Source organism: Eurosta solidaginis, chromosome 1 (assembly GCF_040869045.1).
Source record: "Eurosta solidaginis isolate ZX-2024a chromosome 1, ASM4086904v1, whole genome shotgun sequence".
Taxonomy (NCBI): Eukaryota; Metazoa; Arthropoda; class Insecta; order Diptera; family Tephritidae; genus Eurosta; species Eurosta solidaginis.
The window spans coordinates 72,418,127-72,440,950 of record NC_090319.1 but is presented as its reverse complement, the minus strand read 5'-3'; the positions used below and the strand labels follow the sequence as shown (position 1 = coordinate 72,440,950).

At 34.6% G+C, this 22,824-nt stretch overlaps 2 protein-coding genes across 23 annotated transcripts in view; one reads left to right on the top strand and one right to left on the bottom strand.

The window, feature by feature from the left end:
- Positions 1-22,824, top strand: part of Dys (Dystrophin) — a 1,130,370-nt gene that overhangs the window by 1,023,507 nt on the left and 84,039 nt on the right. The gene's annotated exons all lie outside the window — the stretch shown is intronic.
- On the bottom strand, positions 1,857-13,004 carry LOC137235051 (organic cation transporter-like protein). 4 transcript variants are annotated; one of them, XM_067758283.1, is made up of 7 exons: positions 12,878-12,977; positions 12,488-12,796; positions 6,127-6,313; positions 5,739-5,997; positions 3,605-4,022; positions 3,025-3,531; positions 1,858-2,962 (listed from the first exon to the last, which is right to left on the bottom strand). In XM_067758283.1, the coding sequence occupies exons 2-7, from the start codon at positions 12,628-12,630 to the stop codon at positions 2,839-2,841; spliced, it is 1,638 nt and encodes a 545-aa protein (XP_067614384.1). In that variant the 5' UTR covers positions 12,631-12,796; positions 12,878-12,977; the 3' UTR covers positions 1,858-2,838. The 4 variants fall into 4 exon arrangements, with proteins under 4 accessions (XP_067614390.1, XP_067614384.1, XP_067614388.1 ...); XM_067758287.1 differs by having other exon boundaries at positions 12,488-12,603; positions 12,878-12,896; XM_067758289.1 differs by lacking the exon at positions 12,488-12,796 and having other exon boundaries at positions 1,857-2,962; positions 12,878-12,978.

Sequence of the window (22,824 nt, the reverse complement as noted above, 5' to 3'; positions counted from 1 at the left end):
TGTTGTTGCTGTAGCGTTGACTACATTCGACACTGCGGCTGGTATATTCTACACCCCTAACCCGCTGGGGGCAGGGTGGTTTCGTCGAAGGCTGTGGTAGCACACAATCAATCCAGAGTCGAGAAGCACCTATTTCTTTTCTTAATGAATTCACGTGACTTTTTTGGTGGCGGTTGTAATACTGAAAGGAACGAAATGACAGACATAGGATCGATGGACAACGTCCGGCTGCTGGTATATTCCTTGGGCAGGCGGCGGAAAGCAGGTGAACGGTGTATAGGCTGATAAACTAATGACTTATCGACCAGTAGAGGGGTATACAATCGTGGCATAGGCGATTGCTGGCGTTTAATGTGTTGGGGGAGTGATACCTTCACCCTTTGAATCGGTGGATCGACTTCGAAGCAACCAGTGGTTGGTGAAATCGATATGGATTGGTGAAAACCGGTGCATGGGATTGGTAAATCGGCGTTGACAAATCTGTGGATCTATTCCTAAGCAGCCGGTGGTTTATGGAATCGATACAAAGCGAGACGTAGATGACGAACCGCTGGATTACGGTGGATCGATTTCTGAGCAACTGAAATTGATGAAATCAACGTCCGTAAAATTACAATCGACTGACTGGTGAATCAATTTCCTAGCAACCGATGGTTGATGAAATCGATAATACGCAAGTAGTTTATATGGTGGCCAGGCCTCGTAGGTACGGTAGTAGTGGACGCCCATATGTCTGGGAGAAGGATGAGGCAGTAATTAGGTTATTTCAAGCGCAACCTCCGGACACACCAAAATTTAGTGGGAGACCGAGATCACCTACTGATCTAAGGTGATGGATCTGTGTAAGATAATGGTACTACATTTGCTCACGCAAAATTTTTGCGGTACAGACTTCGCTTATCGGTAGGTCGCGCTATAATGCCCTGTCAAGTACAAATTGTTTCTACTTAAGTTAAGTCGTTATAAGCGGTTTGAGAAGTTTGGGCACTTGCGGTATGCATTCTCATTCACTTGTTGATCGATGTTGCAGTTGGGCCGTATGTAGTGGTTACTACATGAATGTGTGGTGGTGATGCTACTGAAAACGGCATTACAATGCTAATATATGTACATAGATAGCGTTACGGTAGAAATTACTTAAATTTAATCACATTGGATATACTTTTTATTCCATTGAATTTTACTTTATGGATCTATTATCGCGTGGCGCTCTGTACGGAACTCCACGCACACGTAGCATATGTGTAAATAAACTTGCCCTGAAGACGGTTATCGTTGAGGAACCGAAATATATTGGTTAACAACAAAAATACCTACGTGTTTTTATTCAAATTAGACCTAGAGCCAGCAAAAATAAATTTTTGCAATTCAGTTTTATGTTTTGTTATATTCTTTCCATTGGGCTTCTTAGTTATTTCTAAGTAATCAGATAAAATAATGTTCCTTATTGAAAAGGCTAGATTAAAAAAGGGTTTATTATGGGGAATCAGCTTCCTTGAAAGTAAATTTTGCTCAGCATAGAAAATTGGCAAAGCAATATACGAGGTTTTACCCTGACCCTCCTACGGCCTCCGTGGTTTAGTGTTTGCCTGCTCGCCTATCACACCGAAGATCCTGGTTTAACCACACCGAAGCACAGGGGCAAAGCAACATAGAAAATTTAGAAAAATGTTTTTTCGAGTACATAGAAGTTTTTCTAAGTCGGAGCGCCTTTCGCAGTGGTTTGGCACACACTCCGCGTGTATTTGCGCCATGAAAAGCTTCTTATTGAAAATGCATCTGCCTTGAAGCTGGTGTGAGGAGTTGGCGTAAAAACTTTAATTCCCGTCCCGCAAATTTGTAGGAAAAATTAAAAATGAGCACGACGCAAATTGGATGAGAAGTTCGCCATAAATTTCCTCAGAGGTAAATCCAAGCCAAGTACTAATTTTTTTAATTAAATGGGACGCAGTGATTAAGAATGGGAGAAGCGAGGAGGAAGAGAACGCGCGACCGGAGAAAAATAAACTATTATATTTTTCTTCAAACGTAAAAATCCAATTAACTCTTATTATTAATGCAATTCAAACAGTATAGCTAAGGATTCGTCTTCTTAAATAGTTCTAAACTAAAAATTAAAAAAAGAATTGCTAATACTAATCATAGATGGGCATTATGCACAAAAAATGTTAATGTACTGATAATTGGTGAAGGAAATAAAAGTAGGGCATGCACTTAAAACTTTTGAAACAGTGGAAAAGTTTCTCTTTTTTGTTGTACATCAACATGTAAATAGAATTTTTCTTATTTTTTGTGATAAAACCAGCATGTTATTATGACAAAACTCCGTTATTTTTGTGATATTTGTAGTGATTGTGAAAACATTTTCAATATCAAAAAAAAAAAATAATAATAATGTTTATAATTTTTGGCGACCTTTCTCTTCTTAATTATCCTGTTTTGCTGGCTCGAGGTCCGTGTTTTATAAATTAAACGCAATTGTTTCTTTTTTCAAAAAACAAATATATTTCGATTTCTCTATGACAATCGTCTTGAAGATTACAGTACCACACTCCACGTCACACAGAGCAGGCGTGTTAAGAAAACTCTGTAACCTTGAAGACGATTGCCGTAGAGCAATTGTGTTTAATTTATAAAACACGGACCTCGAGCCAGAAAAACATGATAATTAGTTTAAAATTTTTTTATTTGGGGAAAATAAAACTTTAATGCACCATGCCCACCTCTGTCCCTTATAGATAAAATATAAAAATATAATACTAAAATATTCAAAATCATAATTTCTTCAGTGTTATATACAAAATATCATTAAATCTATAACTTCACTGCATCTTCAGCTCATAATTTAGTTATTTCCACATCAGGTACTTCTTCCTTTTTCTTACGGCTTATGCATGAGAAATAATACCATTTTTCATCGGCACAAAAGTATTCACCATCCAATAATGTTTCCGGTAACTTTCTATAAACGAAAAAACATTATATTTCAAATTGTATGCAAACGCTACCTCCACTCAAACTCACTTATTCAACGTCTCTGGCAAATAAAGACACAACGCCGCGCCCATTAGCATCAGTATTGCTATTAGAATTGAAGGTAATGGCTTGAAAATCGCACTCAAATATATCACATAGGCGCTCAAAAAACTAAATGCATATCCCACTACATGAATATTTGCTACACCACTCCCACGAACGCTGGTTGGTATAATTTCAGCAGCATATTGCGCCTCGGCCTCATACGAAACTACAGCGACATAACGAGCCAAACCGATCATGCAGCCCATAATGGTAGCATGCTCCTTGAAATCAAGTAATGCAATTAGTATGCCTGTGGCGGCTGTTATAATACCACCCACGAAGAAAGAGGCACATGCCATACCTTTGCGTCCAATACGATTTTGCAAGAGTATGATGGTAAAACCGGCTGGTATATAAGACAAAGAAGTGAGTGAGAAGAGTAGAAAAGGTGACGAGCCAAAACCTTCCATATTACGACTGATTATGTCAAAAGAGAGTGTAACAATCATGCTGTTAGAGAGAGAGAGAGAGCGAGCTAATTATGTCAAGTTTGTTTAAAATTATTTCATTTACGGTTACTCACGATTTTATAAGCAGCACAATTATGAACTTTCGCAATCTTGGCGTTCTAAATAATCTGATAAAAGTATCTTTCTCTTTTGTTTCCTTCTTTTGGCTCGCCATTTTTTCCTCATAATGTGATATAAACTCATCGAAGACTGACTCTTCCACTTTTCGGTTATTAAATTTAGCTACACGTTTGAGACAACGCACAGCGCCTTTGTAATCACCTTTTGTGGCCAACCATTGTGCGCTTTCCACAATGAAGAAAGGATATATTAGCACTATTAGCGTTGGTAGTGAGGTAACTAATAGATATCGACGCCAATTGCCCAACCAAATAGCATACCAAGGTGACATAAGTAATCCAAAACAGTAGAAGATAGTCATCATTATGTTTAAGCCGAATGTGCGCTTCTTCGGATCCAAGTACTCAAAAACTGTTGGGAAAGAGAATAAATATAAGTATTTGCATGAGTTGATTTGTTGATTGGCTTGAGGGCCCATTACTCATACTTAGCATAGACTTGACTTGATATGAGAACTGTCACTTACAGTTCTGTTAAATGAACATTGCATGTTACTGATTACTCAAAACTTAGCAACACTTAACTTGACTTAGAAGTCTGTTCAATTTTGATTTTCTATGTAAGTTCTAAGTGACGTTTACATTTTGAGATGCCATTTGTTTGTTTCCATTTCATTTTGAAATTTTGTCATACAAATTGACATTTAAGTCAATAAGTGGAGTATAATCGTGGCTAAGTTGTCAAGTTTACGCCAAGTCAAGTAAAGTCTATGCTAAGTATCAGTAATGGGCCCTTTATTGTAAAGGCAGAGCGGATTCTGTAGGTCGGTTGGTTGGTTAGGTGCTGTGCTGCTTGTATACTAAAGACCCAAACCCAAGTAGCGCATTTGATATACTTTCTTCTAAATACAATCGCTGCTGATACTAGTAGGGCTAGTCACGTCTCCGTTCAAACTATTTTTTCGGTCAACCTGCTGATATCTTTTACGGAGCATTTAAACACTGCCTGAAGTTCCAAAAGTATATAACTGCCCATAGTTGGAAAGCTAGTGTATGCTAGAGCTGAGCACTCGTAATCTGTGACTGTTTCTGTGCTGCCCTCTTCGCCGAAGTTCCTTCAAATGCTTGTAAAAGGTATCCCCATTTTCTCAGCACGCAGGCCAAGCGGTCAGTGTCCCGTAATTGGTGCACTGATCCCAGTGATTTCTTTTCTTTCCCTATTTGGGAGCTTCTCCTTTCTCCAACTACCGATGGTCAGTCAATCTTGCTTGGTTATTTTGTAGGTATCTAAGTAGTACCATCTGGCGAACGCACTTTTGATTGATTTGAGTGTATTTTATATCTCGATCGCCTCCGCAGTATCCGATATGAAAGCATGCATACCTCGCGCACTCTCACTAAGTCCTCAGACAGGAGCGTACACACTCTATCTATACCCAGACTTTCCGTTTAGAAAATGCTAGCCGAGTAGGGAAAACGGACTGACACCTACAACTCAAGTTGCTAAGAGAAGACAACAGCACCTAACTTTTAGGTGACTGGAGTTTTCGTGGGCAAGCGCAAGGTCTCCTCTTTCTCTGCTTCCAAATTGCTTCATCAATTTGCATAAAACGACTTAGCCAGCGAAGCCTCAGGGTTTTTATCCGCGTCACCTTCTTCATATAAGCGTAAAGCTCATACATCTCATCATTATATCTCCCTCGATACCCTCACAAAACATTTGAACACCAAGTAGCTTTCCGTTGCTCTCTGTATTATGCTAACTCTGCAACACAAAGTTTGCTGGGTCAGAAAAAACCCTAAATGGGTCATAGCACTTGTGCATTAGATATAGAAAGTTAAGTTCGGAACCTATAGAAGACCTTTTCTCAACTCTTGATGGTTTGTGACAGACTATCGATGCTATTCCTACTTTATCTTCAATCCAGTGTTTTGTAACAATATTCAGACCATATCAAACTAAGTTTCGGTCGGTTTTCCAAACTCAAGAAAATCCATCAAAAATTTCGAATTTAGTACGAGTTAGCGTTCCTTTCCGATTCTGTAAATTACTACCATGGTCTCCGAAAATCTTATTAAAATGTACTGATGGCCGGTTAAAAAAAAAACTAGTTATATATCTACTCACCCATTATATATGTCAAATAAAATAATGTATCGATGCTAAGTCCCGATATAAAGCGTCCCGCAGCAAATGCTTGTGGTGTGGTAACAAAAGATGTTATAAAATCTCCCGCTGCACCAATTAGTGTACTTAGCATCATTGCTGGCAAACGTCCTACTCTATCTGCTAGAAAACCGAAGAATATGGTACCCAATACGGAACCAATATACAAGAAAGATTGACCAATTGCGCCATTAACGCTGCTATCACAAATCCATTTGAGCTGAAAATAGCGAAGGAAGAAATATTTTTACTCTGATATGTTTCTAGTTCTTTGTCAAAAGAGCTGGGACGATAAATCATCCCAACTGTTTCATAAACTTATTAGGTACTTAACATCATATTTACTTACATCAGTAGTAACACTCTCATAGCCATTTTCATATTTGAATATCCATTCTTCGCATTCACCAAAGTCCGATACAACTGCCGTACCATTTACAATATCATCTAATAGTGTACAAGAGGGATTCTCGGTTTGTGCATAGATTGTACGTATTTCCGTATATGTAAGATTTTCAAGTAACTCATGATTACACCTAAGATGAGGAAACGGAGGTGTAGAGATTATTATATTACATTTACTCTGAAACAAATGCGAAATACGATTTGTTATCGACATGTTATTGATTTGCCATCGAAGTGTTTTAAAATTGCTGTCGGTACCAAAAATATTTGGGTTTTTTAACCACGAGATATCGGTTTGCTGTCGGCGGCCGCCGTAGTGTGATGGTAGCGTTCTCCGCCTATCACACCGAAGATGCTGGGTTCACGCCGCGGGGCAAAGCAATATCAAAATTTAAGAAATAGGTTTATTCAATTAGAAGAAAGTTTTCCAAAGCGGGGTCGCCCATTTGGCAGTGATTTGGTAAGCACTCCAAGTGTATTTCTGCCATGAATAGATTCTCTGTGAAAACTCAACTACCTTGCTGATGCCATTCTCAGTCGGCGTAAAACGTGTGGGAAAAATTAGAAAGGAGCACGACGCCTTGCATTTATTTACATATTTTTTTAATCGAAAAATTACCGATTTGGTATCCATGTGCTATCAAAAACTTATCGATTTGATAACGAAAGTAACTATTTGAAGGCGTTTTGAGATATCTCTTTGTCCAAAATTTATCGATTATTTACAGAAAAGTTATCGATTATTTAAAAAAGTGTGCATTCGTTATCGGAAAATTATCGATTTTTTATCGAAAAGTTATACATTTTTTATCCACGTAATATAAAGTACTTATCGATTTGCTATGGAAAATATCTCTCTATCTATTAAAAATTTATCGGTTGTCTATCGAAACGTCGTCGATTTCTTTTAAACAAATAGTTTTGGGCTTTTTGATCAGAGCTTCGTCGGCTTCTTATAGGGAACAAACGATACCGACAAGATTCGAAAATTTTATTTGTTATTAGCTTGGTATCGATCAGCTTGTCATTGTCTTATTGCTTTCTTAATGGTCTGCTATCGCAGGAATGTGAGTATGTAGTCATCGATTTTATATGAAGTTATCAACCCGATAATAAATGATAACACTCCGATAAGAAATCAATAACTTTTCGATAGTAAATCGATGCATTTTTTATAACAATAACGAGTTGCTAGCGCTCCGATAACAAATCTCTAAATTTTCGAAAACATAGTGATATCCTTTCGACAACAAACGGATAGCTCGTCGATCAAATTTGTATTTGATTTTATTTGGCTTAGTTAATTAAATTAAGCTTAATTTAATCTTCATTAATTTAATTTTATTCAATTTAATCTAATTTAAATAATATTGAATAATAATTAATTTAAAATATATTATATAAATTATATTATATAATATCTTTAATTTATTTTAATATGAAAAAATTTTGTTTCATCTCCGTTATTAATTTAATTTTATTTTATTAGATATATTCTATTTTGTGTTATTTTATTTCATTTTAATTTTTATAATTATATAATTATTGTTATTTTTTAATTTTTCTAAATTTGAAAAATTGTATTTTGTTTTTGGAATAGTAAGTAGAAAATTTTTCAGACAACCTGACATAGCTGCGCAGATAAATCCATTTCGAAAAAAATACAATTTTTCAAATTTAGGAAAATTAAAAAATAACAATAATTCTCATTAGGAAAAAATTATTGTTCTGGCCTTGAGCTCGAATCGAACCTTGAATTATTTATCAATGGGCCGATAAAAACAAAAACAATTGTTAATAAACCATGAGCACTTGGGAATGCCAGACAAAGTAATTGACAATAAACAAATCCATCATATCCACACCATTAGGAATAAACTACATACAGAGTGTATGTGCCTACATGGTGATCAAAAGGAATATAAACAAAAAAGGCAACTCTTAGAAACCAATTGTACAGCGAACAACGGAACATTCATATGGCGTAGCAGCTAAAAAAGGCTTGCACTGATATGAATGTTGGAGACTCGAGTTCAACGCTCAGCTCCCAAAAAGCTAGCTGATGAAGAAGTGAAATTCAGAAACATGTCCTAGTAACCATCGCCGTTTGTAAACTTACAATTTTTCTCTAATATCAATTACAAAAACCATTGTATAAAGCAATATGAGCAAAGCTCGCTAATTAAATACATATGAACAAATCCATCGTTATCAGTGATTTGCACCAGATGGCGCAACACTGAATAAATATAATTGGTAAAAAGGAATAGAAGTAGCAATTAGTCAGTCAAACAAACCACCGCTGTATAGCTAAATGGTAAGCGCAGCATGCCTAAACCGTACTGCTGAGGAATGCTTAGAACCCTTCGAAATGGATCTATCTGCGCTGCTATGGCAGGTTGTCTGAAAAGTGTTCTACTTAATATTCCAAAAACAAAATACAATTTTTCAAATTGAGAAAAATTATAAAATAACAATAATTAACATTAGAAAAGTTATTTTTCTGGCCTTGAGCTCGAATCGAACCTTCAATCATTTATCAATAGGACGATAAAAACAAAAACAATTATTTAATTTTATTTTTTTATTTTGCTTCATTTAAATAAATTTTTTAGTGTGTTGTATTTTTTATTTATTTTATATTATTTTCTTTTATGTTGTTTTTATAAATTTTTTTCATTTTTTTTTTATTTCATGTTATTTTGTGATTATTTTATTTTATTTTATTTTTTTATTTCTTTTAATTTAATTTAATTTTTATTTTGTTTTTTTTTTTTTTTATTGTATATTTACTATTTCATATGAATCCATCCAAATAATGTACAAAGAAGTTACAACCAACAAAACCCAAAAAATAAATAAATTTCAAATTAAACCTAATTACCGAACCCTGTTCTTTGTTGTTCTTGTAGCGATAAAGAGATTTCCCGAAGGTTTTGAGGAGTGTTATCGATATTGGTGGTCGTTTGCCGGATATAGGTCCGGTACGTAACGGTAACAAAAACCATTAAGGTACAATTATATTGAACCTTCTGGGCCATCCCGCACCTACCCCCTAGTTCCATGAAGAACTTGGGGGTCCTGGTAGGTGGGCTTGAGAATTGGGTTAGAGAAGCCCCCTAATACGCGGGGGGTATAAATTTCAGATCAAGGGAACACATACGAATTTTCGAACATTCCGAATTTTCGTATTATTAGCCTCCTAAATACTCATTCGTATCTTCATAACATTGTGGCAAATCCTCCGTCATCTCATACGACATTTCAACGGTATATTTCCATATTCCTTACATGTATACAATGTGATACTCATGGACAAACCACAGTTTAGGAATAAGACAACGTTTGAAAGGTCTGTCTATTTTATAAAAGGCTTAGTCATGTCTACATACAATTTTTGCATACTTTATTTATTTGCCCGCAATTTGCAATTAAAAATTTCCAGTCGCGATATTTATATAAAAAAAAAATTTTTATATATTATTCAAAGCTTTGACATAAATTTTGATTGAATTTAATTTACACAACGCATACATTAAAAATATAAATTTAATTAGCATTTTTCGTTAACTATAATATAGAAACGAGCTTTAAAAACTGTTTATGTATATATATATATAGCGTATCACAAAAACTGGCAAAGCATTTAAAACTGGAGATATTGGATATATCATAAAATATAAAAGTACTGTCGTTTTTTACCTACACTAACACATTACATAAAGGCATTGGGCGCACAAAGTCGATTGCTGAATACTGCATATATGTAAATGAGATGGCTCAGCACTTCAGCGAAGTCTTATATGGATACCTGGACACAAGGAGAGCATGGTACGACCGTCCACATCCCTTCCGAATATGGTTCGGTAGGTGTACCTATTAAATACCGTACAAGCACGAATACCATAAGCTCGGCAAATATCCTCTGGTCAGCGCTTTTAACGTGTTAGTCATCGAGGTTGGCTTGAATTTACTTTGATAAAGAATGCACTAATACTCTTTTTACTATTAAGAAGCCAGAACTTGAAGAAGTACACACGCCGCTAGAATTGTAAATGAGTCTTGCGATAGTTACCGCAGCTGCAGATGCATTGACGAGGTATAGAATGCGTGCAGCGTCTTCTATGTCACTGTTCGGCATTAAGTAGAAGGAGGTTTGCTGCTCTCTGTCAACCATTTTAATGATCTTGCGGGGGTTTTCTAGCCACAAAATAAGTGTAATAGTAAAATGTATTGACTTCAAAATGTGGTTCCATAAGCGGTAGCCGTACAGTAAGGGTTACTTAACGTTAAGGGCATCGAAAAGGTTCTATTGGTGGCCTAAGTGTCCTGCTGAGATGCAACTTCTCGTCCTAGTGCTTTTAACTTAACCTAACCTAACTTACATATTACGTGTGATTTTTTGATGATCTGTAAGCACAAATGCTTGCATGACAAACGGTCTAGCTTTGCATAGCAATTATAAGTAAATTTAATACTCAAATTGAAATTACTAGACTCACCCATGATGAATTCATGCAGCTGCTGTGGAATTTCGTTTCACTTTCAATAGTTTATACATAGAAATGTTAGATGAAAGTACCTCTAAACCATAAACTTATGTATATTTGAAAAGACCAAAAACGTTTTGAAATATTTTTGAGTAATGTTCAAAGCCTTCAAATGAAAAAATAGATAATGAAGTTTTGTAGCCCATTGTTTTAGTCTGACTACGTGCGACTCTTAAGTACTACAAAGATTTTTTTTTTTTTTTAATGAAGGCATATGTATATTCACATTTAAAAACAAATAGTACTGCTTATGACTGATTATAAAAGCCGAAGGTCTAAACAATATAATAGTCGCATTTGATAAGAGTTTGATGCGTTGCAATATAGCATTTTATTTGAAGAGTTTGAAAAGGTCTAAGAAAAAAAAACGTATTTAAATCTTTTAAATGTTATTTTTTTTTGTTGCTCTTTTTCATTCTGAAAAAAAAAAAAACATTTACACAACGTAAATATTGAAAAATATTTAAGACTAAACGATACTAAACTACTTTTCCATAAGAGCGATGCGGGGCGTACGACTTAATCGTGGGTTGGGCTAGTTTATCTGTATTACTGAAACTTTACATCAAAAATACGCCTATGTTACTTTGAAGCACAAACATCTAATTTTAAAATTTTAATTAAATAAATCAGTTCGGGCTATTTGCTCTAACAAAGATTAGGAATTGAATTTTAAAAAAATTATGGAAAAGTTATTCCATCATACAGCAGCGAACACGAAAATAGCAGCAGCAATTTTTTATCAAATTTCGTCAATTAAAATGTACTTTTTCACTTTTTCGAAAATTAAAAAAAAAAATTTTTTTTTAACTGAAACTATGCAAACCAATCTCAAAATCATTTGAACATTTAATTGAAGCTTTAATTGTAACTGAAACTGTGCAAACCAATCTCAAAAACGTTTTCGCAAAAATTCAAAAATTCGGGAAAATTTTATCAAAATTTGCAAATTTTAACTGAACTTTGTAACCGTAACTTTGCAAACCAATCTCAAAAGCCAAAAAAAAAATAAAAAATTCTACGAAAATTTCGAACTTTTCACAGAAGTTTGTAATTGAATTTAGGGAAAGCGATCTCTAACACATTTTTGAAAAAATTCGATAAACTTTTATAAAAATTTCCGAATTTTAAATGAATTTTGTAACTGAAAACATGCAAACCAATTTCAAAAACGTTTTCGAGAAAATACGAAGATTCGCAAAAATTTCACGAAAATAGCGAATTTTTTATATAGTGTTTTCTGAAGTTTTTGAGCATGTAGTTTTGTACCCAGATCAACTTTAGTATAACAAAGTATAAGCTATAGGTCATTCAAACTTTTCATTGATTTTTTAGAATTTTATTTCCAATGATATTTCGCCATTTCCTCCCGTATAAAGAAAAAGTTGTTGGCATTTCTATAGAGAAAAACTTGAAAAACTTCAGAAAAAAAATTTCAAAAATCAAAACAACTTTTGAGAGACTTTGTTACACTAAAAAATTCAGAAAACTCATAAAAAAATTTTTTTTTTTTTTTTTTAATTTTTGCGAATTTTGGAAACTTTTCGAAAACGCTTTTGAGCTTAATTTGCATAGTTTAAGTTACAAAGTTCATAGAATTTTTTTCTAAATTATGGAAAATAAAAAATTTTATCAAAATTTTCTGCTGGTATTAATTTTCTTTGGAAGATTTGAAAAAGCACGACGCACATTTTACAGCACACACATTTTTTCAATGAATACTAAAACAATCAACACATTCACTTTTACACTCACCAATGCTCTGGCGTAAAACTAATGATCGTTTGAGCAAAATAATGCATCGAGGACATTATATTAGTAAAGCCATAGACGATCAACAATAAAAATTGATAGCGTCCATAATTGCCGCACTTTAGTAAAAGCGTATCAAAATCCATTTTTAATTGTGTTTATTAATAAATTGTTGTTGTTGAAAATTTAAAAATTTTTTTTTTTTAATTTTCAAAAAAAAATTTTTTTTTACTATTTTTATTTGGTTTGTAAAACTTTTAAAGTAATTTGTTGTTTTTTTTTATTTAGTAAAAGAAGACCCGCTCCTTAGCACTTTATTTATAAAAACAAAAATTAGAACACTTAAAATCATTAAAAAAAATTTTTTTATTCATAAATTATAAATTTGCCCACATGTTAAATAAAAAGTTGCCACAACCGCGTTTAATGAGTTTTGATTATGCACAGTTTGAGTTTGGTATTGATTATGGCTAAATTTTTGGGTGTGAAGACACTTCAGACCGCAAACGTTTGATTTGGCTATGCGAAATCTTCTCAATCCAGCAACTCAGCTCTAATTAATTAACAAATATTTTAGTAATCAACTCGCGCGCATTATTTATAGTAGATATGTATATCAATAATTTATATAATGGCGCTGTGATACGATAGCAATATGCTTGCCTATCACACCATAGGTATCAGATTCATATACTGAGACAATGAAATACTACCGAAAAAGTTTCACCTGACGAATTAGGCCAATCCTCTGATTGTACTACTGCATGAGAAAGTTCTCTCCAAAATGTTCCATGCAATTCGGTGACGACATACAAGCGTTAGATCCCACCAATTTTTTAAACTAAATTACACTACAAAAATTTAATAAGAAGCTCGGCCCTAATCCTGTATTAGTACAATGCGTGTTTAGATTTTAAAAATTTAATTCACTCTATCAAAGTTGAACTGCTTACACCTAAAATGATACAAATTAATATTCATACTCGTTTGAATGTGTGATATGAGCATAAAGAGCGTTTGGCATAGAAATTGGCATATATCTCAATATATACAAAGTTATCCCAGCACTTACAGAGGGTGTTAGAATGAACAATCAAAGTTTATCATTGATTTTTAATAAGTGAGATTTGTAATCCAAATTGCTCAAGTTATATGCGAGTGTGTGTGGATAGATACCCTGCTGCTAAACTGTCTCTTATTGAACAAGTTCAAAACTAGTACGAATGTAACAAGTAAGACGCCAGGCAACAGTGTTTTTTTTTTTCATAAAAGTAAAAGGTGCTTAATAAATGCTGGATAATTTGCTTAACGACGCCATACGACAACAACATCAATAAACAAGTAACGGCTGGACTGTCTTCGGCTGTGCCAAAGACCTCATACCTTTCATGAATGGGGCTGAAAAATAACTATATCCCATTCGTAACATCCAAATAATCGGTTGTACAAGATATGAAATATATAGTGAACAGATGTACATACCTAAGCGATTTTTAAGATAAATATAAAATAAACATGTAAGGAAGTCTAAGTTCGGATGAAACCGAACATTACATAGCCAGCTGCACACCTGAAATGCTGTTTTTGTTTGTTTTGTGTGATAAGTGGTGTTACAAGGCTGCGCAATAATACATGTACATATGGTTCTATTCTAAACTAATTTTCTTCGAGTTATGGCTCCCGTAACGTAGAAAATTGCTTATTCATAAAAGGGTCGGTGCCACGCCCATTTTTTAAAATTTGAAGTTTTTCCTATTTATTGTTATAAATCCACTTGAGAAATGAAATACCATTGATATAGAGCTCGTTTTTGCAAAGATTTAGCTTATTTTATTCGTCCACGACCCTTTTAAAATTCTTTTATATAAAAGTGGGCGTGGTCCTTAACAGATTTCCGTAATGTTCCTTATAGTAAAGGCAAACTCTCTGCCGAATTTTGTTACGATAGGTCTAACGATTTTTGATTTATGATTAACAATATTTGTAACGCCCATTTTAAAAAATCGTTTCAAATTTTTATCAAGAGTCTCAATATCAGTCCACACGACAAATTTCAACATTCTAGATATATTATTTACTAAATAATCAGGTTTTTGTGTTTTCCAAAAAGTTATATATATAAAAAGTGGGAGTGGTTATCATCAGGTATCGCTCATTTTCAATACCAATCTATTCTGGGTCCAGATAAGCTCGTGTACCGAATTTGGTGAAGATATCTCAATATTTACTCAAGTTATCGTGTTAACGGGGAGCCGTATGGACGGGCGAACGGACACGGCTCAATCTTTTTTTTCGATATTGATGATTTTGATATATGGAAGTCTATATCTATCTCGATTCCTTTATTCCTGTACAACCAACCGTTATCCAATCAAAGTTATAATACCTTGTGTACAAGTATAGCTGGGTATAAAAATGGTGGGTAATTTGTGTGAGGATGATAAGTTTAACGTTTTTTGTGTTCTGCATGTAAAATCTATGACCAGAACCACTTATTTCAATAACATATGACGTAAGCGTAAGTATTTGTTGAAATTTGATGCTTCTAGCCGTAAAAAAGGGGGAGAAATGACAGTTTATATGGAGTATACACTGTATATACCACCGATCTCTATGATTTTTTCAGACAACAATATATGTTATATACGTAAGCATTTGGGGAAATTTGAAGCTTTTAGCTGTTAAAATGGGGCAGAAATTACGGAAAGTTTGTTATTTGAACAATCGGTTGTATGAGATATATACTATATATACCACCGATCTCTATGATTTTTTCAGACAACAATATATGTTATATACGTAAGCATTTGGGGAAATTTGAAGCTTTTAGCTGTTAAAATGGGGCAGAAATTACGAAAAGTTTGTTATTTGAACAATCGGTTGTATGAGATATATACTATATATACCACCGATCTCTATGATTTTTTCAGACAACAATATATGCTACATACGTAAGCATTTGGTAAAATTTGAAGCTTATAGCTGTTAAAATGGGGCAGAAATTACGAAAAGTTTCTTATCTGAACAATCGGTTGTGTGATATATATACTATATATATCACCAATCTCCATGATTTTTTTAAGACAGCAATATATGTTATATACGTAAGCATTTGGGGAAATTTGAAGCTTTTAGCTGTTAAAATGGGGCAGAAATTGCGAAAAGTTTGTTATTTGAACAATCGGTTGGATGAGATATATACTATATATACCACCGATCTCTATGATTTTTTTAGACAACAATATATGCTACATACGTAAGCATTTGGGGAAATTTGAAGCTTTTAGCTGTTAAAATGGGGCAGAAATTACGAAAAATTTGTTATTTGAACAATCGGTTGTATGAGATATATACTATATATACCACCGATTTCTATGATATTTTCAGACAACAATATATGTTATATACGTAAGAATTTGGGGAAATTTGAAGCTTCTAGCTGTTAAAATGGGGCAGAAATTACGAAAAGTTTGTTATTTGAACAATCGGTTGTATGAGATATATACTATATATACCACCGATCTCTGTGATTTTTTCAGACAACAATATATGCTATATAGCAATTGGTAAAATTTGAAGCTTATAGCTGTTAAAATGGGGCAGAAATTGCGAAAAGCTTCTTATCTGAACAATCTGTTGTATGAGATATATACTATATATACCACGGCTGCCAACGTGGTGTGGTGGTAGCGTGCTCCGCCTACCATACCGAAGATCCTGGGTTCACGCCACAAGCAAAGCAACATCAAAATTTAGGAATTAAGGTTTTTCAATTAGAAGAAAATTTTTCTAATCGGGGTCGCCCCTCGGCAGTGTTTGGCAAGGGCTCCATGTGTATTTCTGCCATGAAAACTCTCAGTGAAAACTCATCTGCCTTGCAGATTCCGTTCGGAGTTGGCATAAAACATGTAGGTCCCGTCCCGCCATTTTGTAGGAAAAATTGAAAAGGAGCACGACGCAAATTGAAAGAGAAGCTCGGCCTACAATCTCTTCGGAGGTTATAGGGCCTTACATTTATTTGTTTTTATTTATACCACCGATCTATACAATTTTTTCATACAACAACTAGCTGTAAAAATGGGGCATTAATTACGAAAAGCTTCTTATCTGAAAAATCGGTTGTGGGGGATATATGCTATATATCCATTTTTTCCGATAATAGTATGTGCAATATCCGAAAGCATTTGGTGTATTTTGAAGCTTCAATCTGATATATTGAGGAAGATATGACTAAAATCCTCTTTTCTGAAAAATCGGTTATATGGGGATTAGGGCGGGTCGATTTAAAAATCGCTTATTGCTCTGTGAAAATCGTATTCTAGTGATCAAAATAAGAAACTTTGCCGAAGGAACCATACCTCTAAAACGAATTCTGATGTCCCCCCCCCCCCCCCCCCCCCTTTGGGTCGAACTTTTGGGTAGGGGCAATTTCAATTCTACCTGCTGTGTCTTGTTGTGGCTTAAAAAAACAACGCAAGCAATTTTACGATCTGCAATTGTGTCACAGTGATACCTTCATTTTCTAAAACGGTTGAATAAAAAACCCACACAACTATGTTTACGACATGCAAATACATCAGAGTGATGCCTTGGTTTTAAAAGGGGGTTGAAAAAACGCTAATTTCTAATAATTTTTTTTAATTTCTTTTCTATTACTAAGTTAAATTCATTTTTTCATTTACATATGTTCTGACTAAATAAATTTCTAAAGAGAAAAATAAACTCCAAAAAGAAAAAACATAGGCATTTCGAAGTGGGATTTTTCAAAATTTGCCCCTACGACCCAAAGGGGGGGGGGGGGACATCAGAATTCGTTTTAGAGGTATCGTTCCTTGGGCAAAGTTTCTTATTTTGAACCCTAGAATATGATTTTCACCGAGCAATGGGCGATTTGTTTGCCTCCCCACAAATCGACCCGGCCTAATGGGGATATATATGGAGGATATATGGCATCCAACCGGTTCCGACAAATGTCTAATCGGACACCTAAATATACCCGCTCACCAAATTGTATTAAGATATCTCAAAAATTGAAGGTCTAGTTTGCATACAAACAGACATACAGACAGACGGACATGGCTAAATCAACTCAGCTCTTCATCCTGATAATTTCGGTATACTTAGTGGTGGGTCTGTCTATTTTCCTTTAAGGACTTACATTTTTGAGATTCGTTACGAAGTTAATATGCCATTTTATTTTCATGAAAGGTATACAAATTACAACAACTGCCTTCTCGGAAGTGCAAAAAGTTAATCTTTACAAAAACTTCAAAAAGAAGTATAGCAATATCCTCCCTGGAATTCGAACAAAAACGCAACGAAATACAACTAAACAGCAGCAAGTGCAGGCTGATTAGCAGTGAATGAATATTGTTAGATTTGCGTTTAATTCTGACATGAAATTCGCTTAAATTTTAAAGCATCATCTTGCGCGTTTTTCTAAAGAAATCCTTATGGTTTACTGGCTCCGGAGCCGAAGTGAATGAATGTCGATCGATTCAAAAATTTTTTATTACTTTGAATCTCAAGGCATGCACAACTTTTCGTGTAATTTTACAGAAATCGATTTGGTTATTGTTGTGAGCCATCCGGAGCCAAAAGGACCATTGGACGACCATCGTTGATCAAGATATATCTATATTCCATAATATAAGTAGGAGCGAAACAGCCGCTGTTTTGAGCTGATTTCTCCAAATCCATTTTTAAATAAAATATTTGTGTAAAAAGGGTCATAGGGGTATTTTTTAAGTTAAATAACAGGTTTTGCCTTAGCTTAGGCGGTTTAGGATAATAACCCAAGATAAATCACACAAATAAAATTTGCATCTAAAACAATGGCCGGCACGCCATAGCTCAATTTAGCCAGACTTGCTTCACACATATTCTTACCCTCCATCGTCAGTCGTTAGAGAGACATCAACGAATAAACACTGGCCACGGCTGTGAGAAATTTTACTATGGGAAAACGCTAGGAAACTGGTATGACGGCCTTCCCATATGTAGCTCATCTTCCAAACATGTTGAGGTTTGTGTTTTTACCTTTTTGGGTATGGTATATTAAATAACTTTTCACTACAATATGAGTTTTTTTCAATTATTTTAACAAAAGTGGTAACAATTTCATTCTGGACTTCTGTTTTTCTGATCCAACAAAAAACAAATTACTTCAGCACGGCAAACAACTACTATAGACTTGAATGTATATTTATGTTTTCATTTTTTAAATCAGCTCCATATATTTTAAACATTTTGTATTTCCCCGGTTGCGGCAAATGTATTAGTTTCGGAATTATGATTTTTGAAGCGAGTGATCGCCTCTATTTTTGGGGTATTTGAGGGAATATTTCAGATTATTTTTGAATCAAAATGAAACTTTCCAAAACTTTTGCTATAAATGCATCTTCTGCATGTTGTAATTTCAACTTTAATGTCCTACTGGCATGCTCATTCTCTCGCTCTCACTGATACACTTAAATTTTCATTTTTGCAGACCACTGCTGTAGTCGTATCCCTAACGTAATCAGCTATTTATCGTTACGACGGTAAACCAAAAACAAATTGGTTGGCTACGATACCGTTACAACCTTAGCGGCACCAATAATCGATTTCTTTGATTCCCATAAGGTTGGTCGAATCAGCTGTTATAAGGTTACCGATACGGTTACCGATAAAGCACCAATATCTGCAGCTTAAAGTAAGGCAAATTTTTTTTGACGTAAATACTATTAGTTAGCAAACAAATTTTAAATTTCATAATCAAAATAACAATAGCTTGTCGACTAATAGAGTTGCTTAACTTTTCTAAATCGCCAATCAGTTAATGTGAGGTCCTAATGGACCGGCCAGTTCAACCTAACCTGACGTTGCGTACGTATGTATGTAAAAAGTAGAAAATTTGCAAAGTATAACGAATGCGATGACTGATATGTTGATTATCTGCCTTTTACCACGAAAATAAACACATCCAGTTCTGCTGTAAATTTCTTCCTTGTTCACTGCGTATGTAACATATTGCATCTGTTTAAGCCATAAGTCAGTAAAACGTATCCGCTCGGCTTGACAGCTAAAGGCTTTTATCACCATCTTCACTTAGCCACTTATCTAGAACTTATCGAAATTTTGGTTTTTTCCATGCTTTTCATCTCAGCTTAAGTCTAAGGAGAAAGGGTAAACAAAAGTCAGCTGTTTGGTTAGTTTTCGCGTATTCACAACAGATTTTTGCGATTTGTTCTACAAAATATTCATAATTTTCGATTTAACTGGGGGTTTGGTCCTCCTGTGTTGATAATAACGAAAATATATATTGAAGCTATCTGATAGATTGCTATCTTTCATGTAAAACTTAATTTAACTGGAGATGGTGAAAACGACAGACAGGGCACTTCTGGTTTTTTAAATCGATTTCTATGATATGGCGTTTTTAAATCCGCAGCCGGGATACGGCGAACTGAACTGCCGCTTAACCCTCGATATTTCAATAAAGTTTACTTTATCAATAAGTCTGCTCATAGCTTCAATCTATTTATGTTACAACAAGCAGATGGATGAACCGGTTCTTTTGTTCCATTGGTTGATACATATATTTGGTATTTTTTTTTTAGGCGCTTACGATATTTGTCTGGAAATTCGATTGTTTACTCATATTTTTAGCGCAACCTCATTTAAAGCGAAATCAAAATTGATATAATGAATTTACCCCTGAAGTCTGAAATATATATAATTATTGAGATATTTACAAGTTAAGTCTATATACAAGAGACTTTAGACAAGTCACACTAATCTTAAAATAGAATGGCAGCGATTGAAACTTGATAATTGATTTCCCCAATTTTTTTTTTTTTTTTTTAAGTTTACTTACTCGCATTTAAGCGTGGATATATTTACCCATTTCGATGACTAGGGCAATCAAACTGAAGGTCGTAAATCTGCAAAACGAAACAAGCTCAAATTAAGCGTTTTGATGAGGGTGATTACTTTGCATAACTTAACAGTCAGGCGTTTTTGGTTTTTGTTGTTGTTGTTGTTATTGTAGCGATAAGGACACTCCCCGAAGGCCTTGGGGAGTGTTATCGATGTTGATGGTCCTTCGCCGGATGCAGATCCGGTACGTTCCTTTACCAAGCCCGACCATCTCGGAAACGATTTGTTATGACCACATACGACCTTCCAGGCCATACCGCCCTCTCACCCCCTAGATCCATGAGGAGTTCGGGGTCGCCAGAGCCTCGGTTGTTAATGAAACAGTTTTCCCGCTGGGGTTTTTTGGTCTTTCTCATTTCTGCTTCACGATAAGTGGCACAAACTGGTGGCATTAGTGAAAGCAAGGCTTTCTCCATCTAACCTTTCAATTCAGTGGAAGTCATCCCAGTCTTCTGCTGCGAAATATGAATGGTGATTAGACAACCTTTTGGACCAGATTTTCTATATTTGATCTCATAAAATGCTCTAGCCAGCGAAGCATGTCGGCTTTTATTGGTTCACCGAAAGAATGAAGCTAGTCAAATCAACAAATCAGGTTGTTGTTTTTGAATAGACAGTTATTCAGTAAAATTCATCGCATTATAGTTAATTCAACGAAGCTTTTTTGTCAAGGGGACGAAGTTGTATGGTCGAGAGTATTCAAAACTTTATCTCAAGTTCTGTAAAAATTACAGATTCTCAAACAAAAACACATTTTTCAGTTAAAAGAAAACTCTCTGTAATACCAACAGCCTCTGTTATATTTGAACATTTTTGTTGTTGTTGTTGTTGTTGTTGTTGTTGTTTTCATGATAAAGACACTCCCCGCAGGCTTTGGGTAGTTTTATCGATGTCGATGGTCCTTTGCCGGATATAGATCCGGTACGTTCCGGTAACAAAGCCCCTTTAAGGTACTAATCCGACCATCTCGGGAACGATTAATATGACCACATTAAACCTTCTAAGTCATCCCGTCCTCCCCAAAGCTCTGCATTGCGTTTATCAACCCCTTGAATAGCTTTTTTAACATTTTTCATTAGTTTTTTTGGAGTGTCATTAATAATTGTTAGTTAACACACCAGAGTTAGGCGGCCAACGTTGTATTATGGTAGCGCGATACGCCTACCAATCCAAAAATCCTGATATCTAGGCCCCGAAAAAGCAGCAACAAAATCTTATAAAAAAAGTGTTTTATTTCTATTTTTTAACATAGCTGCGGCTTACATTTGATGAATTTATTTTTGTTGGTTTGACAGTTAAAATTGTTGACTCAGAATCAACAACTTGTGAGAAGTTAATTCAAGAGCAATTTGCGATGAATAAAAATTAACAGAAATATCGGTTGAATTGACCCGCAATTCGGTCGATTTAATCATGAAATTCGTATTCCAAAAAATCCTTTGCTAACTGCTAATGTAAGGGGGAAAGTTTCTGTCCGAAATAAATGATGTAAATCAAATTCGGAATCGATGTGCTGCTCAAAGAAGAAACTCATTGCTTAATATTCACAACAAAATTATAAACATGTAAAAAATTCTAAGTTTGAGTGAAACCGAATATTAGTACCCAGCTGTGATATATATAAAGATACATATATTAAAAAAAAGCATCATGAAAACTAACTAATATTGTTGCGAATCTCTAGAAAATTATTGATTGTTTGCACCTTCTATTATAGTTCGAATCGCTGAACTGTCGAATAAAGAAATTAAATATTCAGTATAGCAGAATGTTCTTAATTTACAGCACTACTATGGTAGTAGTACTTAACAATTAAATTAGACACATGCTTCACTTACTATATTTTAAAATCAACTGATTGTCTATTCCTTAGCTTGCCCTGTTTAAATGCTCTAAATTTCATTGTTCGACTATTTCTCCCGTGGTTCAGACTTTTCGTGCACAGCCTTATGGATCTGTTGCTTATTAATTTTTTATTTCTGTATCTCAGATTCACTGCTGTCTTCTATGTACATTCGTGTTTATGTGTTAGTAATAACTTCTATGTACTTAGCTGCTATTTACTTGTGTGTGTAATAACGTCTGAGCTTTTATGCTTTTATCTTTATTGGTGTGCACATCTCTGCATGGCATATTCCATATTGCCTTCTATGTATATGTGTGTGTCTGACTAATATGCACTTTCTATTGCTGTCTACATATATGTATGCGTGGCGGTTTGTTATTTAAACTTCTTTCTTTGCTTTTGTTGTTGTCAAGCATTCATTATGAGCGGTATAGTGACGTATCGAAACTGCTAATACTCGGCACAATATGAAAGTTTAAACATATGCAAATATCGACTTCCGTAAGAGTCTATGAATAGTGATTGTTTTGAAAACAATGTAGTTACTAAATTTCGTTAGAATTAGTAAACTTAT

Coding starts and splice junctions, on each gene's coding strand:
- LOC137235051 (XM_067758281.1), bottom strand. CDS start 12,630: ATGGATTTTGATACGCTTTTACTAAAGTGCGGCAATTATGGACGCTAT. Junction 6,314..12,487: donor AGTTTTACGCCAGAGCATTG/GTGAGTGTAAAA, acceptor TCCTCATCTTAG/GTGTAATCATGAGTTACTTG. Junction 2,963..3,024: donor TTGCCAGAGACGTTGAATAA/GTGAGTTTGAGT, acceptor TTTCGTTTATAG/AAAGTTACCGGAAACATTAT.